The sequence below is a fragment of the Acipenser ruthenus genome, chromosome 7, assembly GCF_902713425.1.
Source record: "Acipenser ruthenus chromosome 7, fAciRut3.2 maternal haplotype, whole genome shotgun sequence".
NCBI lineage: Eukaryota > Metazoa > Chordata > Actinopteri > Acipenseriformes > Acipenseridae > Acipenser > Acipenser ruthenus.
Window position 1 is genome coordinate 62,420,241 of NC_081195.1, and position 16,415 is coordinate 62,436,655.

Sequence of the window (16,415 nt, forward strand, 5' to 3'; positions counted from 1 at the left end):
CCTGGTTATAAGGTGGGCCTCTTAGAAGGTGGAACAGAAATAAGAGTCCCTCTTAATTAAGGCTTCAGACTACTGTGTTATTAGACGCTGTATAAGAAGCTCTGACTTGGTTGCTACCCTGTTTCCATGGTAAGAAGAGTAAAAAGTAGTAAAGCCTACTGAAAACAGACAAGCATGGTACCAGGTATGGTAAATCACAGTGAAGAATACAAAAACTATGCATAGTTAAACCTTAGTAAAAGCAAGGCAAAACTTCAACAGGAGTGTGAAGACGCTAGATATGAAGGATATTTTATTCATAAACATGTTAGAAACATCATTATTGCAAGTCATGGTTTCACTTAAGGTGATGCACCACACGTACAGTACTGCAGGAAAAGGCATATCTCCCACTTCCACATCCCATAGCTGACAATTATAGATAATTAAATGGCCTAACCGTAGAAAGTAATTTAAAAAGGAATTACTTCTAATGCTCCAAATGCAGACCTGACTAATATTAGTGTAGCCATTTAACCCTGAGGAACCTAGAGTGCACGTGCTAGTGTAGAATGGCTTTAACTTGCTAGTATGAATACAACTTACTATTAAAAATATAATAATAATAATAATAATAATAATAATATAAAAAGGGGTAATCCAAATCTATTTGAATACACATTTTGAAAGTGCTGAATTCTGCCTATAACAGGATATTCCAAGAGTACTGCAAATTCCACTTTATTTATAATGGGCACAAAGCAGTCTCTTTTGATCTTCATGTACAGTATTTATTTTTTCACTTGTCTTTAGGCATATAGTACAGGTTATTTTGCGGTTTTGTTTTCTTAATTTCTCTTTTGGATCTTGTAAATCAAAAAAACATCAGTTCCCAAAACATGCCGGGAGGCGAAATGATACAAAAACTACCACCAAAATGTTCTCATGTCTTTGGAATGATGGCTTAAGAAGTAACCTGCTGGGGATAAACACAACGTGGTGTAGAGTACATATAAAAACAAGTATTCTTAAGTAAAATGGCAACCTTCCTTCGGTGCCACGGGGACCATTAGTCATTCAAGCCCACTTCTACCCCGTTGCTTAAGAGACAAAACACCAGAAGTATACTGCTCCTAAAACACAACATAAAGCTGAAAAAATACTGCCGAGGCCCTCAAGGAAAAAATAATCCCTATAATATCTCCCAGTCAAAACGTAAAGACTACTAAATAATGTGAGCTATTCCAGTAGTTAAAAGGAGCTTGAACCACTTGTGTCTTGTGCCACTGTTACATCTTTGCAAGATGGACCGTTTTTTGTTTATAAACTTAGCTTGTGTGCCTTTATTGTAACTTGGCTATTCTTGTGTATGTGAAATATCTTTGGATGGATATATAGTACTGTAAAATGTAGACACAGTGATTTGTGATGGAACAGGACAAGCTTACATATCACAAGAGGAAGCTAATTAAGTTCTCCCATTAATCAAAACTCATGTTGCCAAAACCTAAAGTATGCATATTAATATTACTTGAAAATCCGCCCGGAAATGTAAAAGAGGGGCAAATCAAAAGGCAATTTAGTAAGATGATAATATTGTGCAACGCTAGTGAAGCTAACCAGTATTACGAATGATGATTCTACAGTAAATACACAGGCATGCACATGCTTGCATGTATTGTATATTCCAGATTCTACAGTAAATACACAGGCACGCACATGCTTGCATGTATTGTATATTCCAGATTCTACAGTAAATACACAGGCACGCACATGCTTGCATGTATTGTATATTCCAGATTCTACAGTAAATACACAGGCATGCACATGCTTGCATGTATTGTATATTCCAGATTCTACAGTAAATACACAGGCATGCACATGCTTGCATGTATTGTATATTCCAGATTCTACAGTAAATACACAGGCATGCACATGCTTGCATGTATTGTATATTCCAGATTCTACAGTAAATACACAGGCATGCACATGCTTGCATGTATTGTATATTCCAATACAAAGCTTGTACTTAAACAGGCAGCCCCTGAAATCAATTGTTTTGTGCGATTATTATTTATAAAAATATATCTACCAATATTAACAGATTTTATTGGTAAAATAAGTACATTTTATCAGGAAAAACTGAAAATAAGAATCTGTGTACTGTATATAATGGGTTCTCAGCATGGGTGTGCTTGTGTATAAAAACAAAGCATCCCTGAATCACAACAAAGTAGATTCACTCAATGTGCCACCTCACAGGATATTTAACCCACTTACTACATGTCAATATTCTGAAACTATGGAGCCACAAATGGAAAACCTGCTACCTTCAGCGTTGCATAACAATGCTCTTATAAGTACAATGCAAGCTAATTAAAATCGGCTTCTTAAACTTTCTACTCTGTATACCATACACACCACCAAGATGATATTTCCATGCAGCCACACCCAACGCAGATCTGTTTAGACGCAGAAAGGTTGTACAGTATAGTGTTAAATTCTTCAGCCCCATGCCTTTTCACAATGCTGTCACTTTCTATTTCAGCTACAACAACCACCAATGTAAAAGCACACAAATAACATTATTGGGTTTCAACTTAGCCTATTTAGAAAAATAACATTAGGTAACATTAGGGGTTGATTTCAAAGATCCCAATTAGCACTAATCATGGATGTTTACCTTAGGCAAGTAATCCAAGATTAGTGCTAATTGGGCACTTTGAAACCAACCACACATTCAGTAGTCCATGATTAGTGCTAACTTTTAAAATCAGAATATAAACATTATCTCTCTTTCGTTTTACTCCCTTTAAATTATACTTTTATTTACAGTGGCCAGTTATTTTCTCCACAGTTTACAATGTCCAATTACGCGCCGTCACAACAGCGATTCCCCACAACAGCTCAGGAAACCAGTTGGTGAGTGGCCATCCTCCAATCTCACAGCCAAGCCAATTGCTTCATTACATTCAAAAACTCTAAAGCAGATGTAGGTGAGCTATCGACTTCTGGACAAAGAAGTCCAGCCCTGCCAGGGTCACAAGGGCAGCAGGTATGAGAGCTGTATGGTACATGAGTCACATATTTTAACTTGCCAGTAGTATCACAATTGTATGAACCAAAACACAAGGCTAATCGATTGATACTATACCCACCTACTGTATCAGCAGCACTGTAGAATACAATTGATCTAAACAGCGTATAATCAATATACCACTGCTGTTTCACATATATCATTAAAAAAGTGAAGGTAATTCTGAAGAGTTGAAGTTTCAGTCTGTGTTGATTTCACATGGAATGATCCATATGTTACAATACTGTATATAAATAAATATAAGTGCCATGTTTAATCAGTTTTTTTATGATAAATGTGGCTGAATTACTATATACAACATACATGGTGTGGACGCAGTATTAGGAACTTTGGGGAATTAAAGTAAGCATATTGTGTGCAATGTTAAGCATTGCAGCTGAACTAATGTGTTGCTTGATCGACTGTGCAGAGCACAAGGTTTGGAGCCGTTAGTCGAAACTAGAAGCAGTTAGTGGGTTAGTGTCATTGTGGGTGACAAACGCACATGTTTAAGGAACAGCAAACAATCCTTAGTCATGTGCGGTTACATCGTCAAGGGGGGACCGCAACTGCAGAGAAATGTGATATCTGAAAGACATAAAAAAAAAAACAACAACATGAACCCAAGCAATAAACAAAAGGTACACATAAATTCCCTGCTTTACAGAGTGCAGATTGACAATCTGTATTGCACTTCATGATTTCTAGCACCAGATGGCAGATTTATTTTCAAAATGTTTTTTTTTAATTTATTTTTTAATTTTTTTAAAGCCACAGGTCGTGGTGTGTGATGAACTTTTCATTGAATGCACAAATGCTTAATCCTAGGAGCTGAAAGCAAACACAGGCCACAAGTAACTTGCATGCTGTATGAAGACTGAGAACGTCAATGACTCCTGCTTTGGCATGGGGTGCGGTGAAGTAGTGTTGATACGACTGATATAGCTTTTTAATTTATTTGAAGTTTCCTTTCACATAGGTATTTATTTATGTATTTCTTAGCAGACACCCTTATCCAGGGCAACTTACAAGATATCACATTATTTTTACATAAAATTACCCATTTATACAGTTGGTTTTTACTGGAGCAATCTATGTAAAGTACCTTGCTCAAGGGTACAGCAGCAGTGTCCCCCACCTGGGATTGAACCCACGACCCTCCGGGTCAAGAGTCCAGAGCCCTAACCACTACTCCACACTGTTGCCCTAACTATGTTATGTTATGTTATGTTAACTATGGTATGGCCTCACTCTGTGCATGAATTTAATAATTGGGTCCTGTTCATACACAGTTACAGATGCAGAAACACAAGGAAGGTGTGATCGTCTCACGGGAACATGGCTAAACATGTTTTGTTTAAAATGAAAGTCGTCAGGTTTTTGAGGCTGATCTACAGTACCCATTGGGATATACCCAGCTAAGAAGATTTATATTCCTAATAATACTATTTAAAAACTATTACAAGTACAGTAACCCTTCTCCAAAACAAATATCTACCCTTAAGTGTGCTAGCTGTAGCCCACTGCCAATTGCTTTACAAATATATTGAGGAATAAATATTTTAAAAGGACTCGAATAATGATTGTATTTCATGTAACCGAGTACTATTCTGACCTGTAGTCTATACTACAGGTAAACACAAAATAATTCCATCTGTAAATAATACTGTATAGTAGGGAATTCTGGCAAAGAATTACATTTGACTACAATGGCGGTTGAGAAAAGAAAAACATCCGATCATAAAATATGAAAAACCTACTACAAGTGTGAACGTATTTTAATTTTCTTTTTGAGGTTCTTGCACATTTGAACTATTCACATGTCATATATAAATGGAGCCCAATTCTGATCACAGGGCGATGCACTAACGATAAGGCACAGTTTGTTACGTTAGAGCCAGATTACGGGCCGCTACGTGGGTGATTTAGGTACCATGTTTTGCACAGTTTTTACTGGCCTCATTATCGTGTTTGCGTAAGCAAATTTTGGAGACGGAGCATAGGTTTGCTTTTGCATTCCAAACTAAAGTCCACCAAACAGATCGTATCAAAGAGTATGCTTGCACATGGCAGCTACTGAACACACACAACATTCAACGTAAAGTTATACTTCTAGTTGCGGATATTCTCATGCTGTGCTTTAATGCTTTTAAAAATAAAATTAACTCCCGTCATGCAAACACAGACTTGTTTTTATTTGTGTACGCTTCGTTGCTCCACGTACCATCTCTATTTGTGCATAGAGCCTTACATGAAAAAGTTTTACATGCAAGGTGATTAAAGGGTTAACATCTTTTTCAGAGACCACTGAAAACAAACTACTTTCTGATGCTATTTTTTTGTATTGATTGCTAAGTAGAACGTAGCGTTCTCGTAACAATTAGTAACCATAATGGACTGATTTCCTGGAATTCTGTGGTTCACCAAATAGAAGAAAAAAAAACAAAAAAAAAAAACTTTGTTACCACACATACTGATTCACATAGGGTCTGCTGGGTTTCTGTTAGCGATGTCAAGTTTAAAACGTGTGACTGCATCAGTTTAGTTTATTACTATTAAACATTTAGTACTAGTAATGTAGGATAAGGAGCACTGACAGTATTCTACATTAGGCATATACTATTGACATTTTATTCAAGATGAATGAAGATCCAGAGCTATTGAAATCCAGCAAAGGACAGCTTCAGTTGAAGCTCAAGTAAAAGCCCCCGTTAAGAATGGGTGGGGGACAATAACAGCGAACAGCATTCTTTGTTTTCCCCATTAAACATTGGTAAAACAAATGAATGATGAAAATGATCATAAACAAAGGGAAGCATGAAAATATTCAATATAATTCCCTGTATATATTGTTTTGCATTTCAAACAACACAAAGTAGAAAAAAAACAAGTGAGTTGAATGTTGTTTACTAAATGAGGTAGCTAATCTGTTTGTCATGTTCTGTACTGTTAAGACAGCTGGAAAACAAAGCAATTCAATTGTATTAGCTATAGGGAGACAAAACAAATGGACTATGCAAACATTAGCATTCAAGCGCATTTAACAACGTGGAGTATTGAAGTAAGAACTTTATTTTCTATTAAACACCAAAAATACATAGTAATTTTACACTACTACCTGTATCTATTTACTGCAGTAGTTTTATTTCCATAAGGGTATAAACACACATAACAACACTGTAGCTGTCCTAGTGGCTATATTTTGGATACACAAGGGTTTGGAGAAAGGCAACCATGCTTCCTTAAATAGAAGTGGAAGCTTTTTTTTGTTGTTGTTGCTCACAAAAATAGGCTCAATGGTGGTTCTATATTTCAACATGATTTCATTTTTTATAAATTACTTCTGGCTGCAAAGAGACTGTATGAGGCATCAGAATGCATGAGCAGAAAGCCCTGGTTCAGTATGCATATTACTTAAACTGTACAAAACATAAAATTGTTAAAAGTCAATATGTTTGCACTGATGAAAGTGCTTTTCATCTTAAAAAGCTTCCAAGGGACGGTAGGGCAGAATTTGATTTATGTTTTCAAAATAATTGATCATTTTCAGATCACTGGCAAATCAAAATACTAGCCTATATGCCTTACACTCACTCACAAATGATAAACAAATTATAAATATTTGACAGAAGACTACAAAATTAGACTGCTAAAATAATTTCTGGCGACGGACATTTGTCGGGAATTGAAACAGGTCTTTCTCTTTACGAAGTCCCTTAAATAATGCGTCAACAAGCAATTTTACTTTCCGACATTTTGAATTTTTTCTTTAATTATGACCAAAGATAAATCAACCCTATACAAGTGCTATTTTGTGCCTTCCTGAAAACCCGCTCCATAAAGATCATGTTCACCATAAGAGGATCTGTAAATAGGCATCACATATATGATTAAATTAGTTCCAACAGAGGCCCATTTGTACATTGAGCTTAACCATTAACCATCCACTTGCATGCATTTCCTGCACACAGATCCCAATTACTGCAGCTTTCAGAAAAAAAAAGAAAAGTAATTGAAAGTGGATCATTACTAACCAACACTGTAAGTATTGAATTATGTAATACTTTGTTTGTCAGGAGGTAGGCGCCAATAACCTTGAATTCTTACAGACGAGGCCGAGCCATTTACTTTCAGAATGTGAATGTTCATCTCCGAGTTCACTCTGCACACTTAAAAACAAATCACTGCTACAGCATTACTTTATACAAAAATACCTTAAATAGTTTTGTTCTCTTTCTTTTGCTTTTCATTCTTGTAATGTATACTTCAATAAATCTAGACAATTTTGCTTTTTACTATGCTCTCTTTTATGGAAGTCTCCATGGTTCCCCTAGAGATGGATTTCTTTTTTCAGCTTAAACTAGTTCCATTTCATACACTTACTGTATAGGAAACCTGTAGTGCATCGTGACATTGTCTATAGCAACGGAGCTCTCCGATTGGTTGGAAAGGTTATACTATGTACATGTATAAAGGGTTTATTGTGCACTTGTGGTACTGAAACACTGATAATACTTCTGTTAATTTCGCTCCACAAACTGACTAAGTACTGTATGGGTTAGATTTGGACTATTCTAATTGCCATAGGGTAAAATGGATCATTGAATTATTTCTGAGGATACATCTGCTTAGTGCTGTACTGAAAGTCTCTTACTGTAATTCAGAATGATAATTTTGTTACAAAGTACTGTTGTAATGTTAAGTAAGCTGCATTAGGCACATACTGTAAAGTTGGCACTTAAATCAATGGGAGATACAATGACCTCCATTTATGAACGGAAGAATGTTTGTTATGCAACGTTTCAGGAAGCAAACTCTAAATTTACCTGCAAAGATCATCTTTTGACTTACAGGCTAATCTTTGTAACCATCACCAAAAGTCAAGCAGACGTTGGATAAGGAGGTAATTCCCACCTTAAATCAGTACCAGGTAATGGAGCCCTACCTCTCTTTACAGTCTGTGAAGTGTTTGAAGTTGACCGCCTCCTTATTTTTGCCTCACTGTGGAATTGTCTCCCTACCTACAGCATCTCTCGATGCTGGCCGTGAGATGACAATCATAATCTGAATGCAGCACCAAGTGTCCTGAACGGAGAGGCCAAGTGCCAAAACCAAGCAAGTCAAAATGCCGTGACGCATGCTTACAGTGTGTCAACGGTTTTTATATTCTAACATATTGTTTTAAAGAGTTGTACTGACAATGACAATATTCCACAGAAAACAAAGAGGTCTCAAACATACTTTCTCTGGATAGCTATAGGACTAAAAATCCCTGTCTAAATTCAACACAACTCCCTTTATACACCAGTTTTGCTTTTCAATTTTCGGCTAAATGAAGGTATCTAACCGGTTTCCCCATTTACCGTAAGGAAGCTGGAAAACAAAGCCGTACTGTTATTATCTATAGGGTGAACCTTGTGCTTGCTCTTTTCTGAAGCAGTTCATGTTTACAAAGTTACACCGGGGTTGAAGTTGAGAGGGATGTTGGCTACAGCCATTTCTTAACATAATAAATAAGTAAAAAAAAAAAAAAAAACAGGGGCCGAAAATTAACATTAAAACTTCCCTTTTTCATATCGCCTAATCACACAAAGAAAAACAATTTACATATAGTCATGCTTTCCATGAAGCCATGTCACTGTGATTTCCAAAAACAGCAAGCAGTATTGCAACTGAAAGGCAACAACTGTAGTTTTCAGAAATGTCTTAAACTGTGAAGGAATGCTACAAATAGAGGAGAGCATCTCACTTTGTTGTAATAGGAACTCATTTAATTCAGCTGGCTTGAAACTATAAATACTACACTTAAAAATAAAATCATGAAAAAAAAAACAGTAACGGTAACACACTGGTACAGCATGTAAGGGAAACATCTACAGGAAATCAAAATGTACAATTTTGCAATAAAGTCAGAATGAAAGTCAGCCCATTTCTAATCAGATGTGCTTAACATCTCCTTTGGAGGTACAGTATGGTGTAGTATATTAAGAAACAAGGCAACCCATAATAAATTATGTTAAATGCATAATAAAACCAAAGGAAAAGTATGGGAAAACTACAAAATTGCTGTGGGAATTCTGCATGCAACACTTTGCTAAGGAAAGCTAGTCATGTTTACAGTAGTCCTCATCATACAGTATTTAGTCAGTAGACAATGTTACATAGCAAACAGCATTACATCACATATTAAATCATTTTGGTGATCACTACTAATGGTATTATAGTCATGTAATTTATTTCAAAAAGGAATGCTTGGTTCAAAAATCATTAAGTCAAAGGCAGGACCTTCATTTCACAGTACTGTACTTATGAAGCAGCATATTAACATGTAAAGTGTTGCACCACAAAATCTACAGACAGAACAAGATGTTCCTGTTATTAAAGAATGGGTGAGCTCACTAAAAACTGAGCATACATTCCACATATGAACATCAACAGCAACAGTGTTTATGGTGGTTCACTTTAATCCAGAACTACTTTTGAAGTCTAGCACAGGCATGTGCATTTTGTGTACAGAACAACCCATTTTTTCTTAGATGGACTATAATTTAGATAAAAACACCACATTGGGGCAACCACGTTTTAGACTTAGGAAATCCTTAATGCCTATGGTCAATAGCAGGAGTGGTGTTGGGAGCATTAACAAAATCAGCACAACGCTCAACTGCGTTAGAGGGTGCTGTTCTTGATCAGGAAGGAGAGAAAACCCTGGTAATTTGATTACTCAATGCTCTGAAATTTGTCTGCAGTGCAAATCCACTTACATTCTCCCTGTATTTCTTTTTAGCAATATACAATGTAGCTCTATTCAGATCTGACCAAAGTGCTAATACATTAACATATTGCCTCAGTACTGTAGTATTTATTTTATTTTGCTTGGTATAGTGTGTATACTCAGGAAATCTGATTATATTTGGTTTAACACTGTCTATCTAGCTCACTGTACTTCGGGAAAATAAACGTCATAATGTCCGTCAACAGTACTAGGCTCGTGCAAGTGGAGAGCACATTTAGCCAGATTAAATAAACTGCGTGCATTCGGCGCTTTAAAGGCATGCGTGGATTTTAAATTGAAATATGGGGTACTGGTTGGCAACACTTGGAGGTTATTTAAAAGTGAAGACATACTTAAATTGACATTGCGGCGAAAGAAAAACGAATGACGGTGGCACTTAATCAAACTCAAACGTCATAACATAGCCTATTAGTCAGCTAAAACACGTACAGAGTGACACCATATTTCTTCATCAGAATATTCACCCAAAAGAGAAAACGATTAGTCTTGTCTCGGTTCTGTCATTCCTTTATGACTGAACATTGCAAAAATAATAATCACCGGTCCTGTATGTATACCAGTGTTGCGAGGTCCCTCACTGGTAAGGTACCTGGCACTTTAGTTACTTCTCAGACGTCCAAATAAACTGAGTTGCTAAGGCACCACTAGTAAAACAAGTTTTTATTATTTTTTTTTATTTTTTAAACCACAGTAAATCAGACAATTCTACATTAAAAGGATGACATCTCATAGTCATTTAATTTCATCAAACACATCTAGAATGTTATTCACCTGAAAGTGCGAATTGATTTTTTAATGGAAGCTTTGCCGCAATGATAATGCTAATCTTCATTTTGCACCTGCAAATAATTGATAACACCGGTTTGATTTAATATCCGAGGTTGGCCTATTTAAAATGAGCGTGTCTTTCACGCATTTACCTAACAATGTTGCACGGGTGTTGATCCAAGTAATCGTTTGGTCGATACAGGTACAGAGATGCAGTAACATGGACAAAATACTTACTCTGCATATCCCGTGGCCCATGGCAGTGTCCTGGTCTCTTTCGGAATCAGTATGGGTCGGGCGATGTGATCTGCAGAACACTCTATCTCGTCCTGAGACAGCCCAAGGAACTCGGGTCTCATGTAGGGGAATTTCAGAGGCAGGTCGGAGCCGCTGAGATGATCACCATTGGAGCTGCCAGCCATGATGCCTCCCATAAAATTGGCAACAGCAGATTTCACCCGTGTGAGCATATTACTAATGAACTATGGATCTATAACTTCGAGAAATTGCACTGATGCTGCCTCCACCCCAATTTACCCCCAGTTCCGAAATGTGGGTAAACAGATAAGGTACAGCGGTTACGGATTCATTCAGTCCTGCAGGATCCCAGTGAACGCGGAAATAAACCTATGATGAGTAGAGTCATGTGACGCACCGAGTGCTGGTCTGGATTTAAAGCGCAGCCTGCCTTGACATGAGGTGGTGCTTACTGCCAGTGCTTACCCCCGGTCTGCAGGGAGTGTATCCCATTATAACATTACAGTCTTCTTGCTATTGCGCCTACTTTAAAATGCTTGTCGACTTGGTACAATTCTGCTGCATTTTTTTTTTTTTAAACACACATAGGAAAGAGATTTAATGTGCGGTTTGTACTTAATTTTGATAATAAAACGATTAAAGCACCTCAGGAGTTGTTTGTCATTATGTTTGGATCATAATGACTGGCAAAAGTATATTAGTTACTAATTTTTTATTATTTATTTTTTTTTCTCACACAAAATATGATGCAAGTTGTACTGTGACCCTTTCCTTTGCCAAACAATTGTATAGCTGGCAACATGCATGAAAATACAGGCAGACCATTTTTCAAGTGCATTTTTTGAGATTATTTTTATTCATGAGTTTGGTTTTACATGTCAAACAAGAGAGACACTGTTCACAACTGGTGGGGGGACTATAGCTAAACTAATAAGGGCAAGTATTACTTAATGATGCAACTTGTTGATAAAGACTAAAAAGCCAATGGCTGTTTAAAACAGGCCCAATGGGAGACTTAATTACCAGGTACAGTACTTGCTGAGCTGTGCACATTAGGTTGTATTAGATGATACAAATTCAGCAACCTTCTAGATATTCTTAATTGCACATCGGTAGTATGAAAACAGAATCTACAGTCATTACTATATTAATTCAATTGTGCTTTAGAATTAGGTTAAGAGAACCACATGTAACTCTTATCTCTAATTTATACAGTAAACAATTACATTCATTTCAGTATAGCTAGGGATCCTCAAAACTAAAAGTGTCCCCTATTAAGACTGAGATACAATTGCACTTATATGATGGGGTTTTTAGTGAGTTTCCATGGATATACGCCACTTCCAGGTGTCATGAACTCCTGTTCACCATTCTGTATTTGACCTTGGCTAAAGCAGTACGTGGTGGTCTTAATGTAGTGAGTAAAGTGGAGGCTCTAATAAAAATCATACAAAATTGATACATATAATATACTGCTTCAATATGTACATTTGAGATTTTGTATTTATCTATTTAAATGTTTCTGCGTCACAATGCTTTGGAATCTCTTTGACTCTGTTGCAGTGAACAAGTTACCATACAGTGGTCTCTTTAAGCTTGTGTAGTGCCCAGTACAGAAAACATCAGCTCTATAGGTTGTGTTTCTCAGTGTAACATTATACAATAATGAATACCTTTTTTTTACCTATTTTTGCGTTGAAAAAAGAAGTTTCTTTCACCAAGAACAAGTAAAAGAATTGTGAGGAAGGTTAATAACAATCCGAGATTGACTGCCAAAGATATTCAAAGTGAATTGGCTGCAAGTGGGATGGGATTTCCATTTCAACCATAGGTCAAGTATTGCATGGTGAAGGGCTCAATGGTCGCAGGCCAAGGAAATGACACTTTTAGGAAAAGTCATAAGGACAATCACTTAAAGTTTGCCAAACGACATTTGAATGATGGATATGAGTTTTGGTCAAAGGTTTTGTTGAGTGATGAAACAAAAATCAAGCTATTTCGTCACACTAATAGTCTTTACGTTTGGAAAAAGTCTGGTGAGGCGTACAAAGAAAAGAACACCATACCTACTGTCAAGCATGGAGGTGGTAATATCCTTCTATGGGGCTGTTTTTCCTCTAATGGCACAGGAAATTTAGTTTCAATACATGGTAAAATGGAGTCCATAGCACACCAAAAGATATTGGCCAATCATCTGAAACCCTCCGCTACAAAACTTGGTTTAAAGCGCAACTGGACGTTCCATCACAACAACGATCCAAAGCACACATCAAAATCTACTTCAGAATGGTTAAAGAAGAATACAATCAAGGTTCTGGAATGGCCTAGTCAAAGTCCCGATCTAAATCCGATTGAGAATCTTTGGTATGAGTTGAAGAAGGCTGTGCACAAGAGAAGTCCTCGGAATCTGAATGAACTGGAACAATTTTGCGTTGAAGAATGGTCAGAAATCACTAAAGAATCATGCCAAAAGCTCATTGACAAATATCCTAATCATTTAAAAGAGGTTATTATTGCTAAAGGTGCCTCAACTAACTATTAATTTCATTTTCCTTGTCAGGGTATGAATACTTTTGAATTAGTTGCAAAAAAATAAATAAAAAATTGCTGAAATAAATAATTATTGTAACTTTTTTTCCTCATCCACAAAAGCGAAACTTTTGCTACAAAAGATTTTTACTATAAATATTTGTTTTCAAGAAATTTCGAGAAATGATACATTTCCACTGGGGTATGTAAACCTTTAACTACAACGGTAAGTTGATTGACAGTGTACTTAAAACTATGGTTTGGCTGATTCTTTCCACAGGTCTATTGTACAATAGCCTACTTACTTTATAACAATCCGGAGTGACTGCTGTTGACATTTAAAAAAATGTGGAGCATTTTTACTTTTACAGGGCTAGATAGATAAAAACAGACAAAAAGAACGTTTGGGGGATTTCAAAATTCTCTAACGTAACTAAAGGTTTTAGACAGGTGTAACTCAGGTGTAACAGATTCACAAAATTGAGACATAATATCTCCCTATGCTCACACTTTAATATTAAAAAGAGAGAGACGCTACTCTCATACAGGATTAAAAGAAAACTATTAAATTATTGATGTTTTATACACGCTGTGTTGCAATGCACAGCTGCCTTTGTCTGGCCTGTAAGTGGTCTGTGTGTTAATGATGAAGACATAACGGTAGCGCAGTAAACAGCTGTACACGACCATTTTAGAATAAATACAACATGCAAGCGTTTTGTCCTCCACATTAAAAAAAAAAGAGCTGGAGTTGCTTTAGATAGAATTATGTTTCCTACCAAACCTTCCAAATAACCATCACCAAACATAATTTAAGTCATAATACGAAACGTGTGTTAATAATGTTTTATTCCGCAGTGGCCACAACCTATTCGCCTGTAAGAAATATTGCTTCATTTGTCTTGATAATATAAAAGTGCCAGTTCTCGGAAACGCCTGTGTGCCGAGCTGGAAGTCTGCCAGCGATGCTTCTTCGTTAAGATAAGACCAATCTAAATGAAGCAGAGCGTGCTTAAGTAATGAGCAATTAGCCGTACATTAACATAACAACGCTGATAACGTGCTAAAAGAAAGAAAGAAAAAAAAAAACTAATCATTTACACCGCGATATTAAATTGGTGACTTTGTGCGACAGTACTGTCCATCAGCTAAACACTGCCTAACGCTGATAATCTGAATCGTAAATATTTGACAGAAAATAATGATGCTTTAGTTGGTACTTGGTAAAACATAAAACATTAAACATTAATTGTTTTTCCAGATGATCATTTTTGTAGACTTGCCTTGCACAGTAGGCCAGGCAGCTACCACATTAACGCGTCGTTATTATTAACATTAATAATAATAATAATAATAATAATAATAATAATAATAATAATAATAATAATAATAATATACAAAAAAAAAAACATGAACCTGTAGCTGTACTGGTTAATTATTCTTATTTAATTATATAACACTGTATTTGTGGATTTTAATAGGGTGCACTTATTGTAAGTTATTTAGGGCCCCTATGGCTTTTTAGCAATATTTGTAGACCTGATCCATCACTCATTTTTAGAAATATTATATGTGTTTATCGCAAGAGGTAATTAGTTGGTTTGGTTTGGTTTGTTGAGTTGTGTTGTTTTTCTTCTTTAATCTGGGACATATATATTTACATTACACTAGTGTCATTAATCATGAGCCATAAAAACGAATGATTGTGGAAAGTCTTCATTTGATGTGCTTAAAAGTAAAAATAGGAAATTTGTTATCTGTTGTTTTACAGGGTTAACAGTAATGCACACAAAATAACAATTACTGTTTTGCTTACCAGTCTTCTAAATGGAGAAATAAATATTTATCATAACCACTAGATGTCACTATATTTCGTTAATAGAAAGGTTATCATAGATTACTTCAGTGACATAACCAATGCGTTATAGCTTCACTGTTGGCCCATTAAAGGCTGCAAAGACCACAAAACTAGAGTTTGAGAGCAGCACTTTGTCCATTAATTCCTGTGGTTAGGGGTGCTAACCAAGGCTTTCAAATCCATTATTCTTACCTCTTTTAGCATTACCAGCATTATCACTGGTTCATTTTTTCTTGTGTTGAAGATCTTTTGTTTATTTGCTTGTTTTTATGCTTTAATGAGATATATAGAGAGACTTGTAAAAGGCAGGTTTGCCAAACTATTTTGACCACTGTCTTACATATGAATACAGAGGCAAAGTGCCACTGCCACTGCAGGGAAGTCTGTGGGGAAGACACACACATTACCAGGTTTGACTATTTTGACTGCAGGCAAGTAATGATACTGTATGTTTAATGGTTTGGAAGCAGCTACTAGTAGTACATTTCTTCTCCAAAGGTAAAGATAAATTTATGTAATAGTATTATGTTTTTTAGAGTTATGGTATTGTTATGCTGCCTTCCTACCATTTTGTTAATCGACTTCTATTCGACTATCAGACAAAGCCACCTTATTTACCCTGGAAGTCTAGTGTGAATTGGACTTTTATAATGAAACATACATTTTGTTCCTAACCTACTAAGATTTATGCATACAAATTTAAACTGTCTGAAGACGGCTAGACCATTGGCATGAAACTGATTTCATACCAGGAATCAGAGTCATCGTTTAAATTTTTAGTCTTTTTCAAAACAAAAATGCAGGGGAAGAACCACAAGAAAAAGAGGGAGCCAGTGAGAACACTGCTAGTGCTAATAGGAGGTTAAACCCACCCTGACCCCACGTCCTATATCCAGTGCAGCTGTGTTTTACTGTTGTCATGAAAAACCATAAACTCTACTTGAGTTATAATTTACTGTATGGACTAGTATTCTTTAATAGACTTGATTTCTTCATACTGGCATTTTCATCTATTCTTTGTGCCCCTACAATTATGACTTTTGAGAATTTAACAAATCCATATTAGATTACTTAAAAAAACAAACAAAAAAAAAACACTTCTGATGAGCATGAAAGGGGAATACCATGGGACTGCTTACTTATGCTTCGGT

At 36.1% G+C, this 16,415-nt stretch overlaps 1 protein-coding gene across 2 annotated transcripts in view; it reads right to left on the minus strand.

Moving 5' to 3' along the window:
- Positions 1–11,329, minus strand: part of LOC117415275 (protein phosphatase 1H-like) — a 35,698-nt gene extending 24,369 nt beyond the window's left edge. Inside the window, exon 1 of one of the 2 annotated variants that reach the window (XM_034025397.3) lies at positions 10,857–11,329. In XM_034025397.3, coding sequence (XP_033881288.1) covers positions 10,857–11,089 — 233 coding nt within the window. In that variant the 5' untranslated portion in view covers positions 11,090–11,329. Of the gene's footprint in view, positions 1–3,560; positions 3,632–10,856 lie in introns of those variants that run through there. The other variant, XM_059027519.1, reaches the window with a different exon arrangement.
- Between the last annotated feature and the right edge of the window lie 5,086 nt (positions 11,330–16,415).